The sequence below is a fragment of the Danio aesculapii genome, chromosome 5 (genome assembly GCF_903798145.1).
Source record: "Danio aesculapii chromosome 5, fDanAes4.1, whole genome shotgun sequence".
Taxonomy (NCBI): domain Eukaryota; kingdom Metazoa; phylum Chordata; class Actinopteri; order Cypriniformes; family Danionidae; genus Danio; species Danio aesculapii.
In genome coordinates, this window is record NC_079439.1 from 1,048,119 (window position 1) to 1,069,542 (window position 21,424).

Genomic DNA, 21,424 nt, shown 5'->3' on the forward strand with positions numbered 1-21,424 from the left:
TACTTATTGCTATATTAACGATAATAATAACTTATCATAACTATAATGACCATTGCAATACCAAAACACTGTTTATCAAATAATAATTATAACATAATAATACAATTATATATATATATATATATATATATATATATATATATATATATATATATATATATATATATATATACATATACATATGTAAAATTTCTATACACACACATATATATATAATTATACTAAAAAATAATTAAATATATAGAATGATAATATATTAAATTTATTAATAAACAATACATAAAATTACAAATAAACTATTTATTCAATTATTTATTACTGTTATTATCCTCAAAGAACACAAATTAATAAAATCTACACATAAAAAACTAACATATTTTGTAATTCATAAAAATAAGCAATTTTAATGCACTTTATGTATAAATATAAAACACATTCATCAAATCCTAGTTAGAAAAGCCCAGAATCTGTCCTTCCTTCCTCTGCACACTCATTCATTTAGCTGTAACACACACACACACACAGTAAATATTGATCCATGACTCTTCATATTAAATAAAGACAATAAAAGAGCATTAATATAACAGATGCATCTGCTGCAATAACCATTTTACACAGCTACATTAAAAACACATCGTCATTTAGCACTGGATGGATGCACAAACCTGGAATAAAAGCACGTGTTAAAGCTTATAATGTTTTACTGCATTAAAATAAACCATAAAATAAAGAATGCTTGATTCTGATTGGCTGATGAACAGTCTAAAGTAAATAATGATAGTGTTGATAAACTGTGAACATGTATAAAATACAGATTAAAATAATTGTTATAATGGGTATTTGTGTAATCATGCCTGTTTGGAATTCTGCTTTTTAGTACGTTTTTAGAAATGTACTTTAATATATAGCATATACAGTAAATGTATTGGCAACTGAAATAAATTAATTGAATTGAAAATTACCACAAAATCAAATAACGAAAATTTTAAACTATAAAAGTGTTAAAAATATCACATTAAAAAATCTTTAATATTAATAAAGAGAATTTAGCCCTGTAACAATGTAATAATGATGATAACAATACAATATATCGTTTTTATAATATAATATGCTCATATATATACACATGCCCATTTATAACAGTAGCACAAATATAATTATAAATATAATATAAATAAATTAAAATGATAATCAATAACATAAATACTTAATATTACTATGATTATCAATATATGTGCATACAAATATAACATGCATGTGAAATCACCAGAAACAACGACAGCAAATTTGAGTGAATTAAAGACTTTATTATTTCCCGTTGACTCTGCTGACACGTTTAAAACCGTTCTTCTTATTGTTCTTCTTGAATTTCTTAGTAAATCCAGCAGACTGAACCTGAAAAACAACAAGAGAGAGAGAAAAATCAACACAGAAATACACACTGAAGTCTGAAAAAAGCACATAGACTTTTGATAAAACAGTGTGTCAAAAGTAAATGTGAGCAAAACATGATCTTTACTTAATATTCTAATGATATTTGGCATCAAATAAAAATAAAAACGATGTATAGCTGGCTATTTTGACAAATGTACTTCATTGTGTTAGAATATTAAACTAAAGATCATGTAGCAATGATATTTTGCACATTGTCAAATCATAAATATCAAAAGTATTTTTCATTAGTGATGTATGCATGTGGAGGAACTTATTTTGTTAACTTTTAAAGATGATTTTCTTAATATTTAGATTTTTTTCACCCTCAGATACTTAATAGTTGCATCTCAGCTAAATATCGACCCATCATAACAAATATACATCAATTGAAAGATCATTTATTTATGAATTTAGCGTTCAGATGATGAATACATCTCAATTATCTTTCTCAAAGTGACCCTCAATGACTGACTTTGTCATCCAGGATTAATAAATAAACAAATAATAATAAATCCAGCAGACTGAACATGAGGGAAACCAACAGACAGAAAGAAACACACATACAAACTGACACACTGAAGACTAAAAACATATTGATTTCTCAAAACAGTGTGTCAAAAGTAAACGTGATCCTATAGCGCATTGGGGAAAAGCCAGCAATATATCATATGGGTCATCAATATTTAGATGATCTTATGCTGAATATCATTTGAATATTAATGAAAGACTGTGTGCACAGATATATAGTAAATGCCCCATCATCAATATCAAAACGTCTTTTGTGTTTAGTGCTAAGAATTTAATTTGAGGGCCGGCATGGTGGTTCAGTGGTTAGCACTGTAGCCTCAAAGCAAGGTCACTGGTTTGAGTCCCGACTGGGCTAGTTGGTGTTTCTGTGTGGAGTTTGCATGTTCTCCCCGTGTTGGTGTGGGTTTCCTCCGGGTGCTCCGGTTTCCCCCACAGTCCAAACACATGCACTGTATATGTTTGTACACATTTACATCAGCACATTGTGCATTTCTATGCATCCCTAAATATTGTGAAAACTGCACATGCATGTTATTTACATTTACAAAACAGAAACAAAGCAAGCCGTTATTATACATCTCCAGCATTTACAGGCCATTCTCCCACATTACACATGTATTAATGAAATAAACGTGATTCTCCAACCTTCCTGCGTTTCTGCTCCTGGCTTTCTACTTCCATTTCTTCTTCATCATCATCTTCATCAGTCTGAAAATCATCATCTTTCATCTGCTGCTCATCATCTGCGTTCTTCAGACTGAACAGTGATGCTGCAGAGAAACACAACACTCATTTAAAGGCCTGCTATTATGCTCAAACTAACTTGTGTAAGCTGTTTGGACAGAGCTGTGTGTAGTATAGTGTCCACAGCCGTACTGAAGTGATAGAAACACAACAAGTCTCTTTTTTAATTTTCCTGATGTTAAAATAGGACTCGGATCCCAGTGATTCTGAGGCAGTGCAGTTCCCCCCGCCCACCGAATTGATTGACAGGTGTGTATTAACATGTCTCCATAGTAACACGTGTAAACATGTCCACATGCAGAATTAAAGAAACTGGGATTAAAGGATCCGTCCGACTCTACGTGCTCAAACTCATATTGCAGTACGCGCTACACCATGTGCTTTAATATTGAACTACACTTTGATCTATGTAATTCATAACCACCGGAATCAGCACAGCTCAGTGTACAGCACACACCTAGAAACGAGAATGCTTCAATCACAATGGAATGGTCAATCAGCTGGATTTGGTTAAAGACGATTTAATACCCAGGATAGTATCGCTTTTCAAACTCATCTGAGAGTCAAAGCAACAGTTCTGGAAGCTCAAACCTGCTCAGAAGCAGCAGCTTATTTCATATCAACAGTATTAGATCCCCTACTGAAAAAAACAGCTTAAACCAGCCTAGGCTTGTTGGCTGGTTTTAGCTGGTCAACCAGGCTGGTTTTAGAGGGGTTTTGGCCACTTCCAACTGGTCTTAGCTGGTCAGGCTGGAAGATGACCAGCTAAAACCAGTGTGACCAAACTGGCCAGGCTGGGAGCCCAGCCAAAACCAGCTATGTCCAGCTTGAACCAGGCTGGTTTTAGCTGGTCATTTTTCAGCCTGACCAGCTAAGACAAGGCTAGAAATGGCTAGAAACCAGCCTGGAAGTGGCCAAAACCCCTCTAAAACCAGGCTGGTCAACCAGCTAAAACCATCCTAGGCTGGTTTAAGCTGTTTTTTTTCAGTAGGGTTGGGTTATTTCAAGCCAAGACAAATGACTTGCCTAATTACCCTAACTTTACCCTAATTAACCTAGTTAAGCCTTTAAATGTTACTTTAAGTTGAATACTACAGGATTTCTGCAGATCATAATGTCAAATTTAAGACTATTTAAGACCTTATTAAGACCATTACATATTAAATTTAAGACCTCTATCACAATATCAAAAACACACATACACAAAGAGAAAATGCAAAATCATAAAATTAACGGCAAAATAAAACTGAACTACAGGAGAAAAACAAACAAACAAACAAACATCTCACGGCTGATTTATACTTTTGCCTGGTGCCACATCGTGCACCTCACGAAATGGACGAGGCTCTTTAAAACGACAGGGGCGGTCAAAAGAAAGCCACTGTAAAGTCAGACAGATAAACAGAGGAGTAGGAAACTAATTATTAAACTAATATTTAAACTAATTATTTGTATAATTTCTTATCATGATTATAAGGATTTTTATAACCCTTCAAGATTGTTTAGATCAAACTTTAATGCATCACCTGCTGTTGTTCATATCTCAGACAGTTAAACTTATTAAAGTTGAATATTATTGACGACAGAACAGGAGTTGCTCTAAAATTATATATTTATTATGGAATCAATAAAAGCAAAATAAATGCTGATGTTTTTTTGTTTTTATTTTGCCCACTCAATTCACACTGGCTAGTTTCTGTTCTCTTCTTATAAGCTAAAAAGGCAATAATGGTCCAACAATCCTGATCATCATCACCAATAAAGCCTAGAAACAGGGCATCAGTATACTGTAAACCGATAGGTTCATATATTCCTCTCCAGTTATCAAAGACATCATTTGTGACTTTATTTTAGTTTTGTAAATATTAAATTGCTTTAAACTCAAAGTTGTAATATATACATCAGTGTAAAACCTATGACTGGTGGAAAAACAGATTTCTGTGATTGTGTAGCAGGGTCTCCACTTTTGCAATGGCCTCTTTTTTGTTTTAACATACTTATCCCTCTGGTTTTTCCAAACTTTTTAACAAAAACTGTCCTCCTTTGCCACGGCTGTTGCAATTTCTAGCCAAGAATTGTTGTTCATCTGGTTCTTCCTATGATCACGCATGGACGGATCATAAAGATGTCTGTACAGTCGTACAGTTTCAGACAAAATGTCTTCCAAGTGTTTCATATTCGACTCAAATCAACTGTTCACTCGAGTCTCAAAAAGTTTTGTGAGCTCCGCCAGCCGAAATCATGTCGAGCGCACCCAAAGAGAACCTCCGCAAACACAGTGATGACGTCACACTCGGCACGCGCACTGAGTTCAATAACTGAAAGCTGATTGGCTGATTGAGGTCCCCTACAATCACCGCCTACAACTGTATTCACCATACAGAGGCAGCAAAAAATCACTTGCGTAGGACACAATCCAAAATAAATAATCCAACATCAGCACTGGATAACCCCTCCCCTTCACAATAACAGAAAGCTGATTGGCTTATTTGTAGTTTTAATACAGCAAATTACATTAGGACTAGTGAAATAAAGAACTACAACTCCACGAAAACCAAGCAACAACAACAACAAAGAATTTAAATGAGCATTAGCTGTAGCGTTACATGGACATCAGAAAAATAAGCCCTCTGCAACATTATTTAAGACCTACAACAGCCAATTTAAGACTTTTTAATCTTTTTATCTAGTCTAATATTATTTACTGTCATCATGACAGAGAAAATAAATCAGTTATTAGAGATGAGTTATTAAAACTATTATGATTAGAAATGTGTTGGAGAAATCTGCTCTCTGTTAAACAGAAATTGGGGGAAAAAATAAACGGGGGCTAATAATTCTGATTCAATTGTATATAGTAAGGTCTGTACTGACGTGGATAGAGATCAGACATGCTGTCCTCAGAGTCGCTGTGGTCTTCTTCACTGGAGCTGGGAGCCCACACACCGCTGTCCTCCGTCTGCTTCTTTTTTTTCTTCTGCACTCGTCTGTCTGTGTCCTCATCACTCTCTGTGCGTCTCTGCTTCTTCCTGAGCTGCACAGGCACAAACTTCACACCCTGACGCACACACTCCTCATCTGAACACACAACATTAGACTGAATGAATAAACATCATCATCATCATCTTCAGAGGAACTCACATTTAAGTAGCATCCCAAATATATGCACGGACACACTATACACTTATGCTATTATTCACTTACTCACACACTACATACTCAACAGTGTAGTGTGTGTGAGTTTAGTGTCGTCCTGAATGGAACACTAATGCTTTTAACTAGAGATTTTATTGGAGATTCAAACCGTTTCCCAGGCAATGTTTATCAGTAGCCAAATTACCAAACACCGCCTACAACTGTATTCACCATACAGAGGCAGCAAAAATCACTTGCGTAGGACACAATCCAAAATAAATAATCCAACATCAGCGCTGGATAACCCCTCCCCTTCACAAATAGCCACTCCCCTTCATCCATAGCCCCTCCCCTTTTTAATTTAATTTTTTTAAAACTTTTTTTTAAGGGGTTTTTAACCTTTAATGGATAGAATAGTGCAGAGAATTTACAGGAAATAGTTAGGAGCAGAGAAAGAGAAAGGGTTGGCAAAGGACCTCGAGCCGGGAATCGAACTCGGGTCGCCGTGAGCACCATGGTGCTATATGTAGGCACACCTAACCACTAGCCTATTGGCGCCGACTCCTCCTCCCCTTTTAAGAATATTCAGATTACATTTGTAGTGGTCTTCATAGAGGCACCAGATACTTGGGGATTTAAATGGTTAATTATCCTCATAGTTTATACGTGAATATTTTCACCTGTTAATCTGGTCCACAACATGCTGACACATTGCCTTAAAATGCTCTATTTATAAAGTCTAGCAATAACAAATTAACATTAGTTCATTTAACTAATGATTATTAATCTTAGATGATGTTCATTTCTCAGTTAAAGCTTAATAAATAGGGATGTCCGGAGCAGGTTTTTTTGCCCTCGAGTCCCTGTGATTTGATTTTGAGTGTCACCGATACCGAAACCAGATCAAATACTTCTATAATACATACAATAATTAATGTTCATGTTTTATTTAATTCACCTTATTTTAATATTCAACAACTCTGTTAACCAACTGAGGTAGCTTAAGCAATCAAGTAATAAATAACATAAATTCTTCACTTGTAGACTTTAGTGCAACAGTAAATATTAAAATAATCTAATATAAAAACACACACCTCGACTTAAAATACCGGGCAGGAAATCCTGAGTTCACATATCTCTCAGTTTGCGATGGCAACTTTGTCAGCATTGACTTTATAATACCTCCAAACTGCAGACATACTCAGGCTTTCCGCTTCAAGCTGCTTCCATATTCTACTTTGCCGGTAGTCTTACTCTGTGCCACCGTATAACTATAGATGTGTTAAAAAATAATGACACCACTATATACAACAGTGCTGTCTGGTTCTTGAATCTGATTGGCTGATAGCCGTGGAATATGCTGCCAGTAACAGCACTTGTACAGCTTTTAACCCTTGTGTATAACTCCGCCCACATACAGTCAGCAACAAGCAGAGGACACTCTACAGTTTGACAAATATTGCAGCTGTTGGACAACATATTGTACTATTGAGGCTTTTTTAGTCATGAATGTAGTTGTTTAGATTGCAGCCATGCAGTTTATTTATAAGGATAGTGCCTATTTTAAAATATTAATTGTTTCTGAGAGATTATTTCAGTGTCTTTTGAGCAAAGACGGTTGATGATGTTCATCCACAAGATGGAGACAGAGACTGCATAATAAGCCCTTAAAAACAGCGTAATTTCAAACTACAGCTGATCATATCACTATAAAACAGGTAAACGACATTCTAAGTCGATCTCTCTCTTTTGTATGCTGTAGTGCTGTATTAATACCATAGTATTATTCTGATCTCCCTATTGCAATAGAGATATACTGGGAAATCTCTGTAGACTGATGGCATTTCATGGTGTTCAGCCTTATAATCTTAAAATGTGAGTAAAATCAGCTGTTTTGTCATCACTTTAGACATTACGCTAGAGAATCATTCAAACACTAGCTCTACAGTGATGTTGGTGAATGAGCAGCGGTTTCTGCTGTTCTGACGTCAGCTGCAGATGGGAATGAATGGCGGAAGAAAGTAGTTCCTCGTACAAAGGGGTTTTGAGACTCTCAGTGTTTGATTTTCTTTTTTATTTACGCGATTGTGCCGTCAAACTGTTGTATAAACAAAATATGACACTTATAGCAGTGCGATGTGGCTGTATATAGTCACTCGGTCTCAGTGCCAATATACAGCCACATCGCACTGCTACTCGTGTGATATTGCTCACACACACGCACGCACGCACGCACGCACGCACGCGCGCACGCACGCACGCACGCACGCGCGCACACACACACACACACACACATACACACACACACACACACCAAGTCCTGATCGGGAGGCAACGTCTGATTCCAATCCAGTCTGAGACCACGTGATCAGATCTGGACATCCCTATTAATAATGTGATGAAATCATAGTCATATTCTGACTAGAATTCATAATCATTTTTAAAATTAATATCTAATAAAATTCATAATAAAGTAGTACCTATAATAAACGTGCCGTTTCCTCACTGCTGATTTTAATGCTTTAAGTAATGCTTACTAATAAGGCTTTATTGTAAAGTGTTATCTATTGCAGTGTTTCCCAACCCTGTTCCTGGAGGCACACCAACAGTTCATGTTTTGGATGTCTCCCTCATCTGACCCATTAACTTCAGGTGTTGGAGTCTCTTCTGATGTTCTGATAAGTTGATTCAGGTGTGTTTGATTAGGGAGAGGATGAAAATGTGGACTGTTGGTGTGCCTTCAGGAACAGGGTTGGAAAACTGCATTAGAAGAGACTCCAAAACCTGAAGTTAATGGGTCAGATGAGGGAGACAACCAAAACATGAACTGTTGGTGTGCCTCCAGGAACAGGGTTGGGAAACACTGATCTATTGTACTTGATCATCATTCTGCAATTTGGTTAACTAAAACTGCTTACTTTGAACATTTATATACACAGTAACTCAATAAACTAAACATATGTGGTTGATTAAGTCATCTTTTTTAGCAGCTTAACATTGTGATAATACAGTATACAGGGATAAAAATAATCAACAGGTAATATCAGCAAGAGAATCATCATAATATCATCGTAAGCTCACTCACATTGCGCTAAAGCCTTCTGGTAGCGTTTGCCGCTTACGTGTCGCAGAACCTCCTTTGGCTCACGGTTAATGTGACGTAACGTGAGTTTGCAGAAAAGATGATTACTGTGGAGAAAACAAACATCAGTTTAACATCAGACTACACCTCTGTTTCAGGCATTAAAGGGCACCTATCATGCACAAATTGTACTTATCATAATCAGACTTGATGAAGGAAACACTTGGATTGACATTCCCCCTTAATACGTGTCATCAGAGGAGGAAAGCCCCGCCCACTAGTGCCCATCTCTCCCTCATTAGCATAAGACGTTGCTTTAAATACGTATTACAAGACATTGAAGATGTTTTTGAATCTGTCACCATGGTAAAGTGTAGCTCCGCCCTCTTATAAAGGGAGCACAATCTCATTTGCATTTAAAGCGACAGTCACCAAAACACCACAGTTAGGATCAAAGCCTGAAAGGGTCAGTTTCAGAGAGAACATTAATTGTGTGCTCTTATGAAAATACCTTTACAAACATGACTACAGCATTACCAATATGGTGGCAAAGGGGTAGAAAATCTCTGAAAACTTTCCGGATAGTTTTCTTTGTAAGATCATGAGGGAAATTTGGGGTTTTCTATGTGCTATGCAAGCTGTAAGTAATGTGTATTTATATAGCGCATTTATCATGCATGGCCATGCACCCAAAGTACTTGACAATCATGAGGGGGGGTCTCTCCACACCACCACCAGTGTGCAGCTCCACTTGTGGCCCATTTCCACTGTACGGTACAGGTCATTCACATATCATATGAGAAGCACTTCTCACAACACAGATGCTTTACACACATAAACACTTGTGTATAAATGTTCATCACTAACTTTTCTAAAAGATTTAATTATAACATATTATTCCTATTATAAACCTATTATAACCTATTATACCTATTATAAAATATAAACTACACACAGCAGACATCTAGTGCTTATACTGCAGGACACAGGGCAGAATCTGCTCTTCTTGGCTTTGTGGCTGATGGTGACAAGGTTTGTTTAAGCTCGGGTCGACCATGGCTTGTTATTTGTCATTATAAACCCTTTGGAAAGGGTACCTAAAAAGTGGTAGGGTACGGTTCGCCTTTTAGGTACCTTTTGACAGTGGAAACGGCCATAAAAGCATACCGAACCACTCAGTGGAAACTTCTTAGATGATGCTCCGGCAGCCACAGGACAACGACATCAGTGCTTCAGCTATAGGTGGAGTGGAGAGACAGTGATAGAGCTAATTCAGTGGATGGGGATGATTGAGAGACCATGATGGGTAAGGGATGATGGAGGGAATTTGGCCAGGAGGTTACACCTCTACTCTTTACCAGCAGTGCCATGATTATTAATGAGCACAGAGAGTCAGGACCTCAGTTTAACATCTCATCTGAAGGACTGTGCTCACTGACAGTATAGTGTCCCCCTTCACTATACTGGGGCATTAGGACTCACACAGACCACAGGTTGAGCGCCCCCTGCTGGCCTCACTAACACCACTGCCAACACATGTGGTCTCCAATCCAGGTTCTTACCAGGCTCAGCCCTGTTTAGCTTCAGTGAGTAACTGCTCTTGGGCTGCAGGGTGGTATGGCTGTGGCTGTCACACATATACATTTACTGTAGTGTACTGCACTGTATTCTTAGCAAAGTCCTCTCGGGCATTATGCCCAGGCATTCTGTTTGAATAGGGAAACATCAAATTCTCCAAAACTGCTTGCCAAGCTTACGATTACATCACATATTAGGAATCACCAATAAAATTAAACAACAACTGTGTCTTTAGTTTCATTTAGTTTCAGTTTTAGTTCCATATAGCAATCGCCGATTGGCTCCTGTGGTAGAAGGCGGGCTTTATTCGCCAAATAGCGATCGCTGATTGGCTCCTGTACTAGGCGGGCTTTATTCGCCAAATAGCGATCGCCGATTGGCTCCTGTGCTAGAAGGCGGCCTTTGTCCGCCATATAGCTACCACCGATTGGCTCCTGTGCTAGAGGGCGGGCTTTATTCGCCATTTAGCGATCGCCGATTGGCTCCTGTGCTAGAAGGCGGGCTTTATTCGCCATATAGCGATCGCCAATTGGCTCCTGTACTAGGCGGGCTTTATTCGCCAAATATCGATCGCTGATTGGCTCCTGTACTAGGCGGGCTTTATTCACCATATAGCGATCGCCGATTGGCTCCTGTACTAGGCGGGCTTTAGTCACCATATAGCTACCACCGATTGGCTCCTGTGCTAGAGGGCGGGCTTTATTCGCCATTTAGCGATCGCCGATTGGCTCCTGTACTAAAAGGCGGGCTTTATTTGCCATATAGCGATCGCCGATTGGCTCCTGTACTAGGCGGGCTTTACTTGTTATATAGCTACCGCCAATTGGCTCCTGTCCTAGAAGGCAGGCTTTATCCGCCATATAGCTACCGCCGATTGGCTCCTGTGCTAGAGGGCGGGCTTTACTCGCCATTTAGCGATCGCCGATTGGCTCCTGTGCTAGAAGGCGGGCTTTATTCGCCATATAGCGATCGCCAATTGGCTCCTGTACTAGGCGGGCTTTATTCGCCAAATATCGATCGCTGATTGGCTCCTGTACTAGGCGGGCTTTATTCACCATATAGCGATCGCCGATTGGCTCCTGTACTAGGTGGGCTTTATTCGCCATATAGCTACCACCGATTGGCTCCTGTGCTAGAGGGCGGGCTTTATTCGCCATTTAGCGATCGCCGATTGTCTCCTGTACTAAAAGGCGGGCTTTATTTGCCATATAGCAATCGCCGATTGGCTCCTGTACTAGGCGGGCTTTACTTGTTATATAGCTACCGCCAATTGGCTCCTGTCCTAGAAGGCAGGCTTTATCCGCCATATAGCTACCGCCGATTGGCTCCTGTGCTAGAGGGCGGGCTTTACTCGCCATTTAGCGATCGCAGATTGGCTCCTGTCCTAGAAGGCGGGCTTTATCCGCCATATAGCTACCGCCGATTGGCTCCTGTACTAGAAGGCGGGCTTTACTCGCCATTTAGCGATCGCCGATTGGCTCCTGTGCTAGAAGGCGGGCTTTATTCGCCATATAGCGATCGCCGATTGGCTCCTGTGCTAGAAGGCGGGCTTTACTCACCATATAGCGAACGCCGATTGGCTCCTGTGATAAAAGGCGGGCTTTATTCGCCATATAGCAAACACTGATTGGTTTCTGTACTAGAAGGCGGGGCTTCATTCGCCATATTGACATTTACACTTTTCCCCATTCAGAAGTATACTCAGAGTGACAAGTCTTGTGTATTCTAGAGTCTTTGATTCTTAGTTGGTTTGCGCTGTTAACTAGGAGACTCGTACTAACTGTAGTGTGGTTTATTGTGCTATAGATTACTGTATTGTAATAGTGTGCTTTATTGTACTGTAGTGCAGTTTGCAGCACTGTACTGTACTATACTATAGTGTCCTGTACTGTAGTTTACTCTACTGTAGTATAGGTTACTGTATGGTGTTGTGCTGTAGTGTAGTGTATTAGTGTGTAGTGTACTCACGGTTGTTTGGTGCTGTTGGTTATGTGCGGCTCGTACTGGCTGTAGTTAAACTCCTCCTTTGCACTGAGCTTCTTGTATTTCTTGCCAGATATGAAGAGTTGAAGCTCAGAGAGACTACAGGGAAACTCATGTCCATTCAGCAAACACTTAATCTGAGAAAGAAACACACAGTACACACACACACACACACACACACACACACAATTATCGTACAGAAACACACAATACACACCCAGAGATGCTAAACACAGAAAAACACACAGACACATAATATACACACACACACAGACACACAATATCTACATAAACACACTAAGACACATAATACACACACACACACACACACACACACAATTATCGTACAGAAACACAGAATACACACCCAGAGATGCTAAACACAGAAAAACACACTGAGACACATAATACACACACACACACACACACATACACACACACACACACACACACACAATGGTCACACACAGACACACAATATCCACACAAACACACCAAGACACATAATATACACACACACGCACACACACACACACACACACACACACACACCATCACATACACACAGACACAAAGCAAACACACACAAAAACAATACACTAAAACGCAGAAGCACAATAAATACACCTAAACACAGACAAATATATAATTAAACACACAGAAACAATGAACACACCGACACTCCCGATAACAAGACTTTATGACAGTTATTCGCCTCATTAGCAGCAGTGTGTGTGTGTGTGTGTGTGTGTGTGTGTGTGTGCGTGTGTGTGTGCGTGCGTGTGTTACTGACCTTTTTCGACTCTGTAAGCTCAAAGCACGACTGTTTCTCCAGAAATGATCTCAAATCTTCTGGTAAATCCTCCATATTTACAGCAGAAACACAAACTAATCCCGATATGAGAACACCCCGGTGTAAAAAAAATAAAAATAAAAAATAAAAATAAATATCACCGCAGAACTCTGTGAGAACACGATAAATATCAACCTAAGAGGATAAACACGTATGTTTTGCTGCACATGCTGAGAGGCGCGACGTCTTAAAAACTACAAAGTGACGTCATATAGACACGACAAAGACACCACCGCAATGCCAGAAAGAAATGGTTTTTCAAGCTTTGAAATCATTACAGACTTTAAAGTCACAACAGAAATAATCTTTATGATGTTATTTGATCATAATTTTAAGTGATGGAATATTTTGAGCAGAGAAAACGGGGGATTTATTATTCTGATGAGGCGCATTATTGGACAGTCCTGACAGTCAGCTGACACTGAGATCTTCTTCTCTCATCATCGCGTTTTGTGTTTGTATGGTAAATAAACATATGTGTAGTGTCAGTGTATAGACAGTGTGTGTTAGAACTCATATTAAAGTGGTTTTGCGAACGTTATAATCCGCTGTTTTAGCTGGTTTCTGCGTTTAAACATGTCTGGACCAAACGGAGATCCCGATATTTCAGCTGAAGGAATAATCGAGGATGAAGATGAGTTCAATGAAGAAGGTAACGTTAAAATTACGCTTTATTTGATTATTTCCTACTATTATTAACGATTTTATTATACTATCAGGTTTTTCTAAACAAATAATGTATTTAAGTTACATATACAGCCTATAAAATATATATAAAAGCTTGTAAATTGAGTTTTTCTGGATTTATTGTGTATGGGTTTGACTAAAATATCAATATATTTCAAGTAAAAATATAGAAAAAGAGGTTATTCTATTCTAACGTTTATTTCCTTATTTTCTGAAGTTAAATATTCATATTATGTTGACTAAAATGAATATAGACGCATGAAAACATGGCAGTTTTGGGTTATTTTAAGACAAATAATGCTTTAAATTATCTATTTTACTGTCTGTGACAACAGCCTATTGGTTAAGTGCGTGTGACATATAGCCCCATGGCGCTCACGGCGACCAGAGTTTGATTCCCGGTTCGAGGTTCTTTGCCGACCCTTCCCCTCTCTCTGCTCCCAATACTGTCCTGTCTGTAATCTCCACTTTTCTATCCAAATTAAAGGTGAAAAACCCCTATAAAAAAGATCTATTTTACTTATAATTTATAATAAATGTCATGAGCAAGTTTACAGAATAAAACCAAAATTATGTTTTACTCAAACACATAGCTAAATAATAAATCCAGAGAAACGCTATAGTCTTTTAATCTCTCTCTCTCTCTCTCTCTCACACACACACACACACACACACACACACACACACACACACACACACACACACACACACACACACACACACACTTTAAATAAATAATAATTTTCATTTTTCTTGGATGTGTTTAATAATATGAATATAGAACACTGCAATAGTATGTAAATAATGGTTTAATAACAATAATGTCCATGACTCATCAGCTTGTGTTATAATTTCTCAAAAATGGAAAAGTCCAGTCGATGACTAAACGTCTACTGGATGTTAAAATCATTGTTGTGTCAGTAAAACAATCCTGAAAGAGGAGCCGAAGAAAAAGGAAGTGTCTGTGTGTGTAGAGCTGTGTGGATTACTTATGAAATGTAATCAGTTACTGTGACAAAATAAGTAATCAGTAATACAATCTCATAGATTACACATTGGTGGTAATGTAACCAAGCTACATGGATTACATTTAGATTACTTGAGAATTACTGATTACAAATTACATGACAAAAATTAGTCAGTAATATAATATGTTTATAGTAAAGTCAGGTTACTACTTTTGGATTACATTTTGATTACTTTTTAGCGGACTAAATTAGTAGTCAGTAATATAATCTGTTAGATTACACATTTTGGTTATGTAACAAAACTACTTGGATTACATTTAGATTACTTTGAAACTGTAATCAGTTGCTGATTACAAATTACATTTCAAAATTAGTAATAAATAACAGTCTCATAGATTACACAATTGTGGTATTTTAACCAAACCACTTGGATTACATTTAGATTACTTTTGAATTACTAATTGTAATTTATTTAATTTATTTAATAATGTAATTTGTAATCGGTAATGTATTCTGTTGGATTTCACATTTATGGTAAAGTAATCTGACTACTTTTGGATTACATTTTGATCTGTACTCAGTTACTGATTACAAATTACATGACATGATTAGTCAGTAATTTAATACATTTATGGTAATCTGGCTACTTTTGGATTACATTTAGATTACTTTTTACCCATAATCAATTACTGGCTACAAATTACGTGACACAATTAGTCAGTAATATAATACATTTATGGTAAAGTAATCTGACCACTTTTGGATTACATTTAGATTACTTTTTACCCATAATCAATTACTGATTACAAATTACATGACAAAATGTGCAGTCAGTAATAAAATATCTTAGATTACTTGTGGTAATGTAACCAAAGGACTTGGATTACATTTAGATTAGTTTTAAATGACGGATTACATGATAAAAATAGTAATCAGTAATATATTCTGTTGGATTACTCATTCATAGTAACCTATGACTACCTTTGGATTACATTTAAATTACTTTGAAACTAATAAGTTGCTTGTTACAAATTACATGACCAAATTTGTAGTAATATAATCTCTTAGATTACACATTTGTGGTAATGTAACAAAAACACTTGGATTACATTTAGATTACATTTGAATTACTGATTACAAATAACATTATACAATTTGTAATCAGTAATGTATTCTGTTAGATTTCACATTTATGGCAATGTAATCTGACTACTTTTGGATTACATTTAGATTACTTTCAAAGTGTACTCAGTTACTGATTACAAATTACATGGCAAAATTTGTCAGTAATATAATACATTTAAGGTAAAGTAATCTGGCTACTTTTGGATTACATTTAGATTACATGTGTGCTAACCCATCTTTGACGTCACATACACTGAATCAGGATAATCTTGTGCTATTTTGACAGATAGAAATAAAAAATATCTTCAGGTTATTATTATCAACAAATATAAACATTAAAAATGCGGAGAATCATTGAATTGTGAATAACTTACAGCCACTGGTTAAATGTAATCCACAAAAGTAACTGTAATCACATTAGCAGTATTTAAAAAGTACTTGATTTTGGTAAATCTGATGAGGTAATCCAGATTACAGCTATTATAATGTGTAATAATGTGTAATACTGTGTTCTCCTCAGAGTACGAAGCCATCGACTCCATGCTGGACCAGATTAACTCCTGTCTGGACGACATCGAGGAGCGAAACGATGCTCTGAACGGGAAACTGCAGGAGCTGCTAGAGTCCAACAGAGCGGCGCGCAGAGACTTCAGACAGCAGATCACTGACCATACAGATGTTCATCTTCCTGCTGCTGCTGATGATGATGAAGATGATGATGATGAAGAGTCCAGAGACGCACAGAAGAAAGACTGAAGCAACGTCTCCGTCAGAAACCTGCAGCTGGACCAAAACTGTGTGTTATGCGTGTGTGTGTGTGTATTTATTAATGTTGTTTATGTCCAGGATGTATTGTATTATTTAAATACTGTGATTAAAGTCAGTTGTATCTTTAAAATGGCTGTAATGCACAGGAATACCAGCGCTCTGGACTACTTGATGAGATATTCTATATACGTATATAGATGAGTGCTGTCTGATTAATCATAGCCAAATAAAAGTTCATATTTACAGCATATACTTGAGCATACTGTGTATATAAACATGTGTATGACTATATTAAATTAAAAATAATATGGACATATATATACACATATACATATATACACACATATATACACACATATATATATATATATATATATATATATATATATATATATATATATATATATATATATATATATATATATATATATACATACACACACACACACACACACACATAGTACATACGTATATATTATCTAAATAAAACTGTTCATCTTGGATGTGATTAATTGTTTGACAGCATATTCTCTCTACGCTTTAGTCATTTCGGTGTTTTAGGCTGTTTGGCGCCCTCTTATGACTGAATAATAACAGTAATTATTGCATCAAGTTATTTTTCCTTCTGCAAGCATCATGTTTAATTAAACAGCTAGTAAAAAATTACAGCTCGGATCAATGTGTTGTCTAGTTTAGTTTAGTGGCCAGTAGTCATGTAATAATCAGGATAATGTACATCCAGCCGGTTATTATATAGCACTTGAATACCATACTAAACAATGTACACACATATATACATATAAAACAGAAGAGCTGCTGCTAACCCTGCTGGGCTTTATTCTGTGATAACCACCAGCTGGATGCCTTAAGATATGCAATATAAATATGAGAGAACTATATTAAATAATTATGGTGGCACTTTATGACGTCTCATTTAACAATACTGCATTAACTAATAAAATGGGTGGGGGCTTATCTGTCTGGTGGGCCCTAACTTGTGGATTCAGCAGCGGCGCTGGAGACCAGCGGAGGAGAGCAGTAATCAGCTGCAAGACAGAGGATTACTAGACTATAGTGCACAGCTGAGGTGTATTAAATAATTCAACAGCGCTTCATCAGGAAATCCTTACAACATACATTTGTTAGAAGGTAACTAAGTAACATGTTTACTAACTCTCTATAAGTCATAAATCCCGCCCCTCTCCATGTAAACCAATAGGACTGAGTCTAAATAAACACTTCAGAAAGTTCAGAAAGATAAGATTGATTAAAGTAGCTGATGTTATGCTGATATTGGTTTAGCTGTTATGATTTGAGCTAGTAATTTAATGCTATAAAAACATGCAGTGTGGTTATGATTGACAGCCGTAACTGATGGCTCTGATTGATAGCTTTGATTGACAGATGTGATTGACAGCTGTGATTGACAGCTGTTATTGACAGATGTGATTGACAGTTGTTATTGACAGTTGTTATTGACAGCCATAATTGACAGTCTGACTGACAGCCGTGATTGACAGTTATAATTGACTGCCGTGATTGACAGCTGTGATTGACAGCTGTTATTGACAGATGTGATTGACAGTTGTTATTGACAGCTGTGACCGAGTTATGATTGACAGATGTGATTGACAGATGTTATTGACAGTTGTTATTGACAGCCATAATTGACAGTCTGACTGACAGCCGTGATTGACAGTTATAATTGACTGCCGTGATTGACAGCTATAACCGACAGTTCTGATTGACAGACGATTGACAGCTGTGACCGAGTTATGATTGACAGATGTGATTGACAGATGGGATTGACAGCCGTGATTGACAGCTGTGACCGAGAAATGATTGACAGATGTGATTGACAGCTGTTATTGACAGATGTGATTGACAGCCGTAATTGACAGCTGTGACCGAGTTATGATTGACAGATGTGATTGACAGCCGTAATTGACAGCTGTGACCGAGTTATGATTGACAGATGTGATTGACAGATGTTATTGACAGATGTGATTGACAGCCGTAATTTACAGCTGTGACAGAGTTATGATTGACAGATGTGATTGACAGCCATAATTGACAGTCTGACTGACAGCTGTGATTGACAGTTATAATTGACTGCTGTGATTGACAGTTTTAACTGACAGCCGTAATTGACAGCTGTGATTGACAGCTGTGATTGACAGCTTCTCTGATCAGACACTCCTGCTGAGTTTATAAACAAACTATAAAATTGTGATTTCAGTATTTTACAACCCAAAACAACAACAATAACCCAGCTGTAATGCCTATTAGATGTCTTTTAGAGAAAATCAGGTGCTCATTATAATATAATAACCCAACACAGTCTTATCATAATCCCTCCATCATATAAATGTTCACGCTGCACTGCATTAGAAAGAGCACTTGATGCTGTATCACAGATCAGTGACCGAAATAGGACCTTTTTAATGTATAATAGGGGCTCTTTAAGAGTTAAACAGCTGTAAGAAATCAAACAAGTCCTGCTGCATATGCCATGAAGTTCAGAAATAACCCATCCGAGACGCCCCGGTAATCAACAAATATTTTAATAGAAATTAAAATGAGGCAAATGCAGAACACAAAACAAACAAACACTGGAGAAACTGCGGGAAAACACTCTTCTGTTCTGCTGCTCAATAAAAACAGGAAATAAAACACACACGCGCACACACACACACACACACACACACACACACACACACACACACACACACACGCACACACTGATGTTTGCACAGACTGTGGGTTTGTGTTTAGCTTGCCTTAAATCACTGGCCTTTCTTTAACACACACACACACACACACACACACACACACACGCACACACGCATACGCGCACACACACACACACACACACACACACACACACACACACACGCACACAGAGCTCATTTCTGCCACTGAATGCTAATATAGAGATGAAACTGATGAGGTTTAGTTTAATGTGCAAGCTTAAGAGTTCACTATATTTTCAGAACTGCTGAATAAACGCCTGTAATTGCAAACTAAAAAACCTTTATTTCCCTCCAAAATCCTGAGTGTCAAAATTCATTATTTTTAAATATTTATTTTCCCGTCAATTTCTCAGAAAAGCATGAAAAATATCTTTTATTGGACTATTTTATTTTAAAAGGTTGCTTTTTTTAATTCAGCGTATAGAAATAAGCTTCTATACACATGCTATAAAATGTTGGGTTGCTTTACTTCAATATTGGGTCAAATATTTGGGTTTATTTTTTAATTAAATAATAAAAAAGTAGTGTTTGTACATATCTGACAGCAACCTAGCAATTATTCCGAGTGTTAAAACATGGTAATGAGCAGAGTTTTCATCTGCAGCAGCAGCGTGACGTTCATCAATGTACAGATTTCAAAATAAAAGCTCCATAATGACTGAATGAACAGATCTACATCTCCAGTCGTCGGCTGCTTTTATCTCCACTACAGCTGGAATTAAAGGAGCTGCTTTTTCTCCTCATTATTAATGTCTAATATCTATTTAGTGACGTGTTCAAAAGCTTCCCTTCAGTACATTCACATAGTCTTCAATTCTGCAGCGTGGTTGAGCTCAAACATCATCATCATCATCATCATCATCATCATACGCTCAGTAACATCAATACAGTAGAGAAGCGCTGCTCTTATGAAGCATCAGACACACAAACACACATTTCAGCCCAAAAACACAGGATTTCAACTGTTTTAGTCATGAGAACTGTGGGTAAAATGTGGAATATAGGATATAAAATTAAATGTATATCATCTCCATTTTTTGCTCATATGTGAGATGGATCGAATCTGTTCTATGACCATGTATGCATGCATTCGGATATTCAGAGATGGGTTTAAGCCTCCTTCATACGTGGAAATTAATCAGATATAAAGTCAAATACATCATTTGACTATTTTTTAATGGTCCTAAACAGGCTTAAAGTCAGCATGAACCAGAAGCTGCGACCGATTTTTTCTTTCCTTCTCGTGACATGGAGAAACAGAATATTAAATGAGAAAGCAGTGGGCGTGGCTTGTTTTTTCTACTGCGAGCTGATTGGATGTAGTAAAGTAGGCGTTTCATTATGAACGATGGGGAAAAGGGTTTGGGGAGAGTTATTCCACCCTGACAGACTCCTCCTGCTCACCATTACTGTTAGATGTCAGTGATGACAGCAGGAGGGGCGAAAATGAACAACAAAAGAGGAAAGATGAAGATATGGGGAGAGATTAACTAGGGACTTCTTTCTTTTTCTTTTATTATTGTATTTATTTATTGTTTATTGTCAATAATTGATTGTTATTGCCTGTACTGTAAGATGGTACAGTGGCGCAATAGGTAGTGCTGTCGCCTCACAGCAAGAAGGTCGCTGGTTCGAGCTTCGGCTGGGTCAGTTAGTGTTTCTGTGTGGAGTTTGCATGTTCTCCCTGCGTTTGCGTGTGTTTCCTCCGGGTGCTCCGGTTTCCCCCACAGCCCAAAGACATGCGGTACAGGTGAATTGGGTAATCTAAATTGGCCGTAGTGTAATG

The 21,424-nt window shown here is 37.4% G+C and overlaps 2 protein-coding genes across 2 annotated transcripts; one reads left to right on the forward strand and one right to left on the reverse strand.

Moving 5' to 3' along the window:
- Positions 1-1,286: 1,286 nt before the first annotated feature.
- surf2 (surfeit 2) lies at positions 1,287-13,530 on the reverse strand. The gene is made up of 6 exons (XM_056457193.1): positions 13,278-13,530; positions 12,470-12,621; positions 8,927-9,030; positions 5,581-5,784; positions 2,608-2,732; positions 1,287-1,395 (listed from the first exon to the last, which is right to left on the reverse strand). The coding sequence occupies exons 1-6, from the start codon at positions 13,350-13,352 to the stop codon at positions 1,309-1,311; spliced, it is 747 nt and encodes a 248-aa protein (XP_056313168.1). The 5' UTR covers positions 13,353-13,530; the 3' UTR covers positions 1,287-1,308.
- Positions 13,531-13,739: 209 nt separating this feature from the next.
- Positions 13,740-17,133, forward strand: bbln (bublin coiled coil protein). Its single transcript, XM_056456811.1, has 2 exons — positions 13,740-13,989; positions 16,638-17,133. The coding sequence occupies exons 1-2, from the start codon at positions 13,914-13,916 to the stop codon at positions 16,871-16,873; spliced, it is 312 nt and encodes a 103-aa protein (XP_056312786.1). The 5' UTR covers positions 13,740-13,913; the 3' UTR covers positions 16,874-17,133.
- Positions 17,134-21,424: the final 4,291 nt, after the last annotated feature.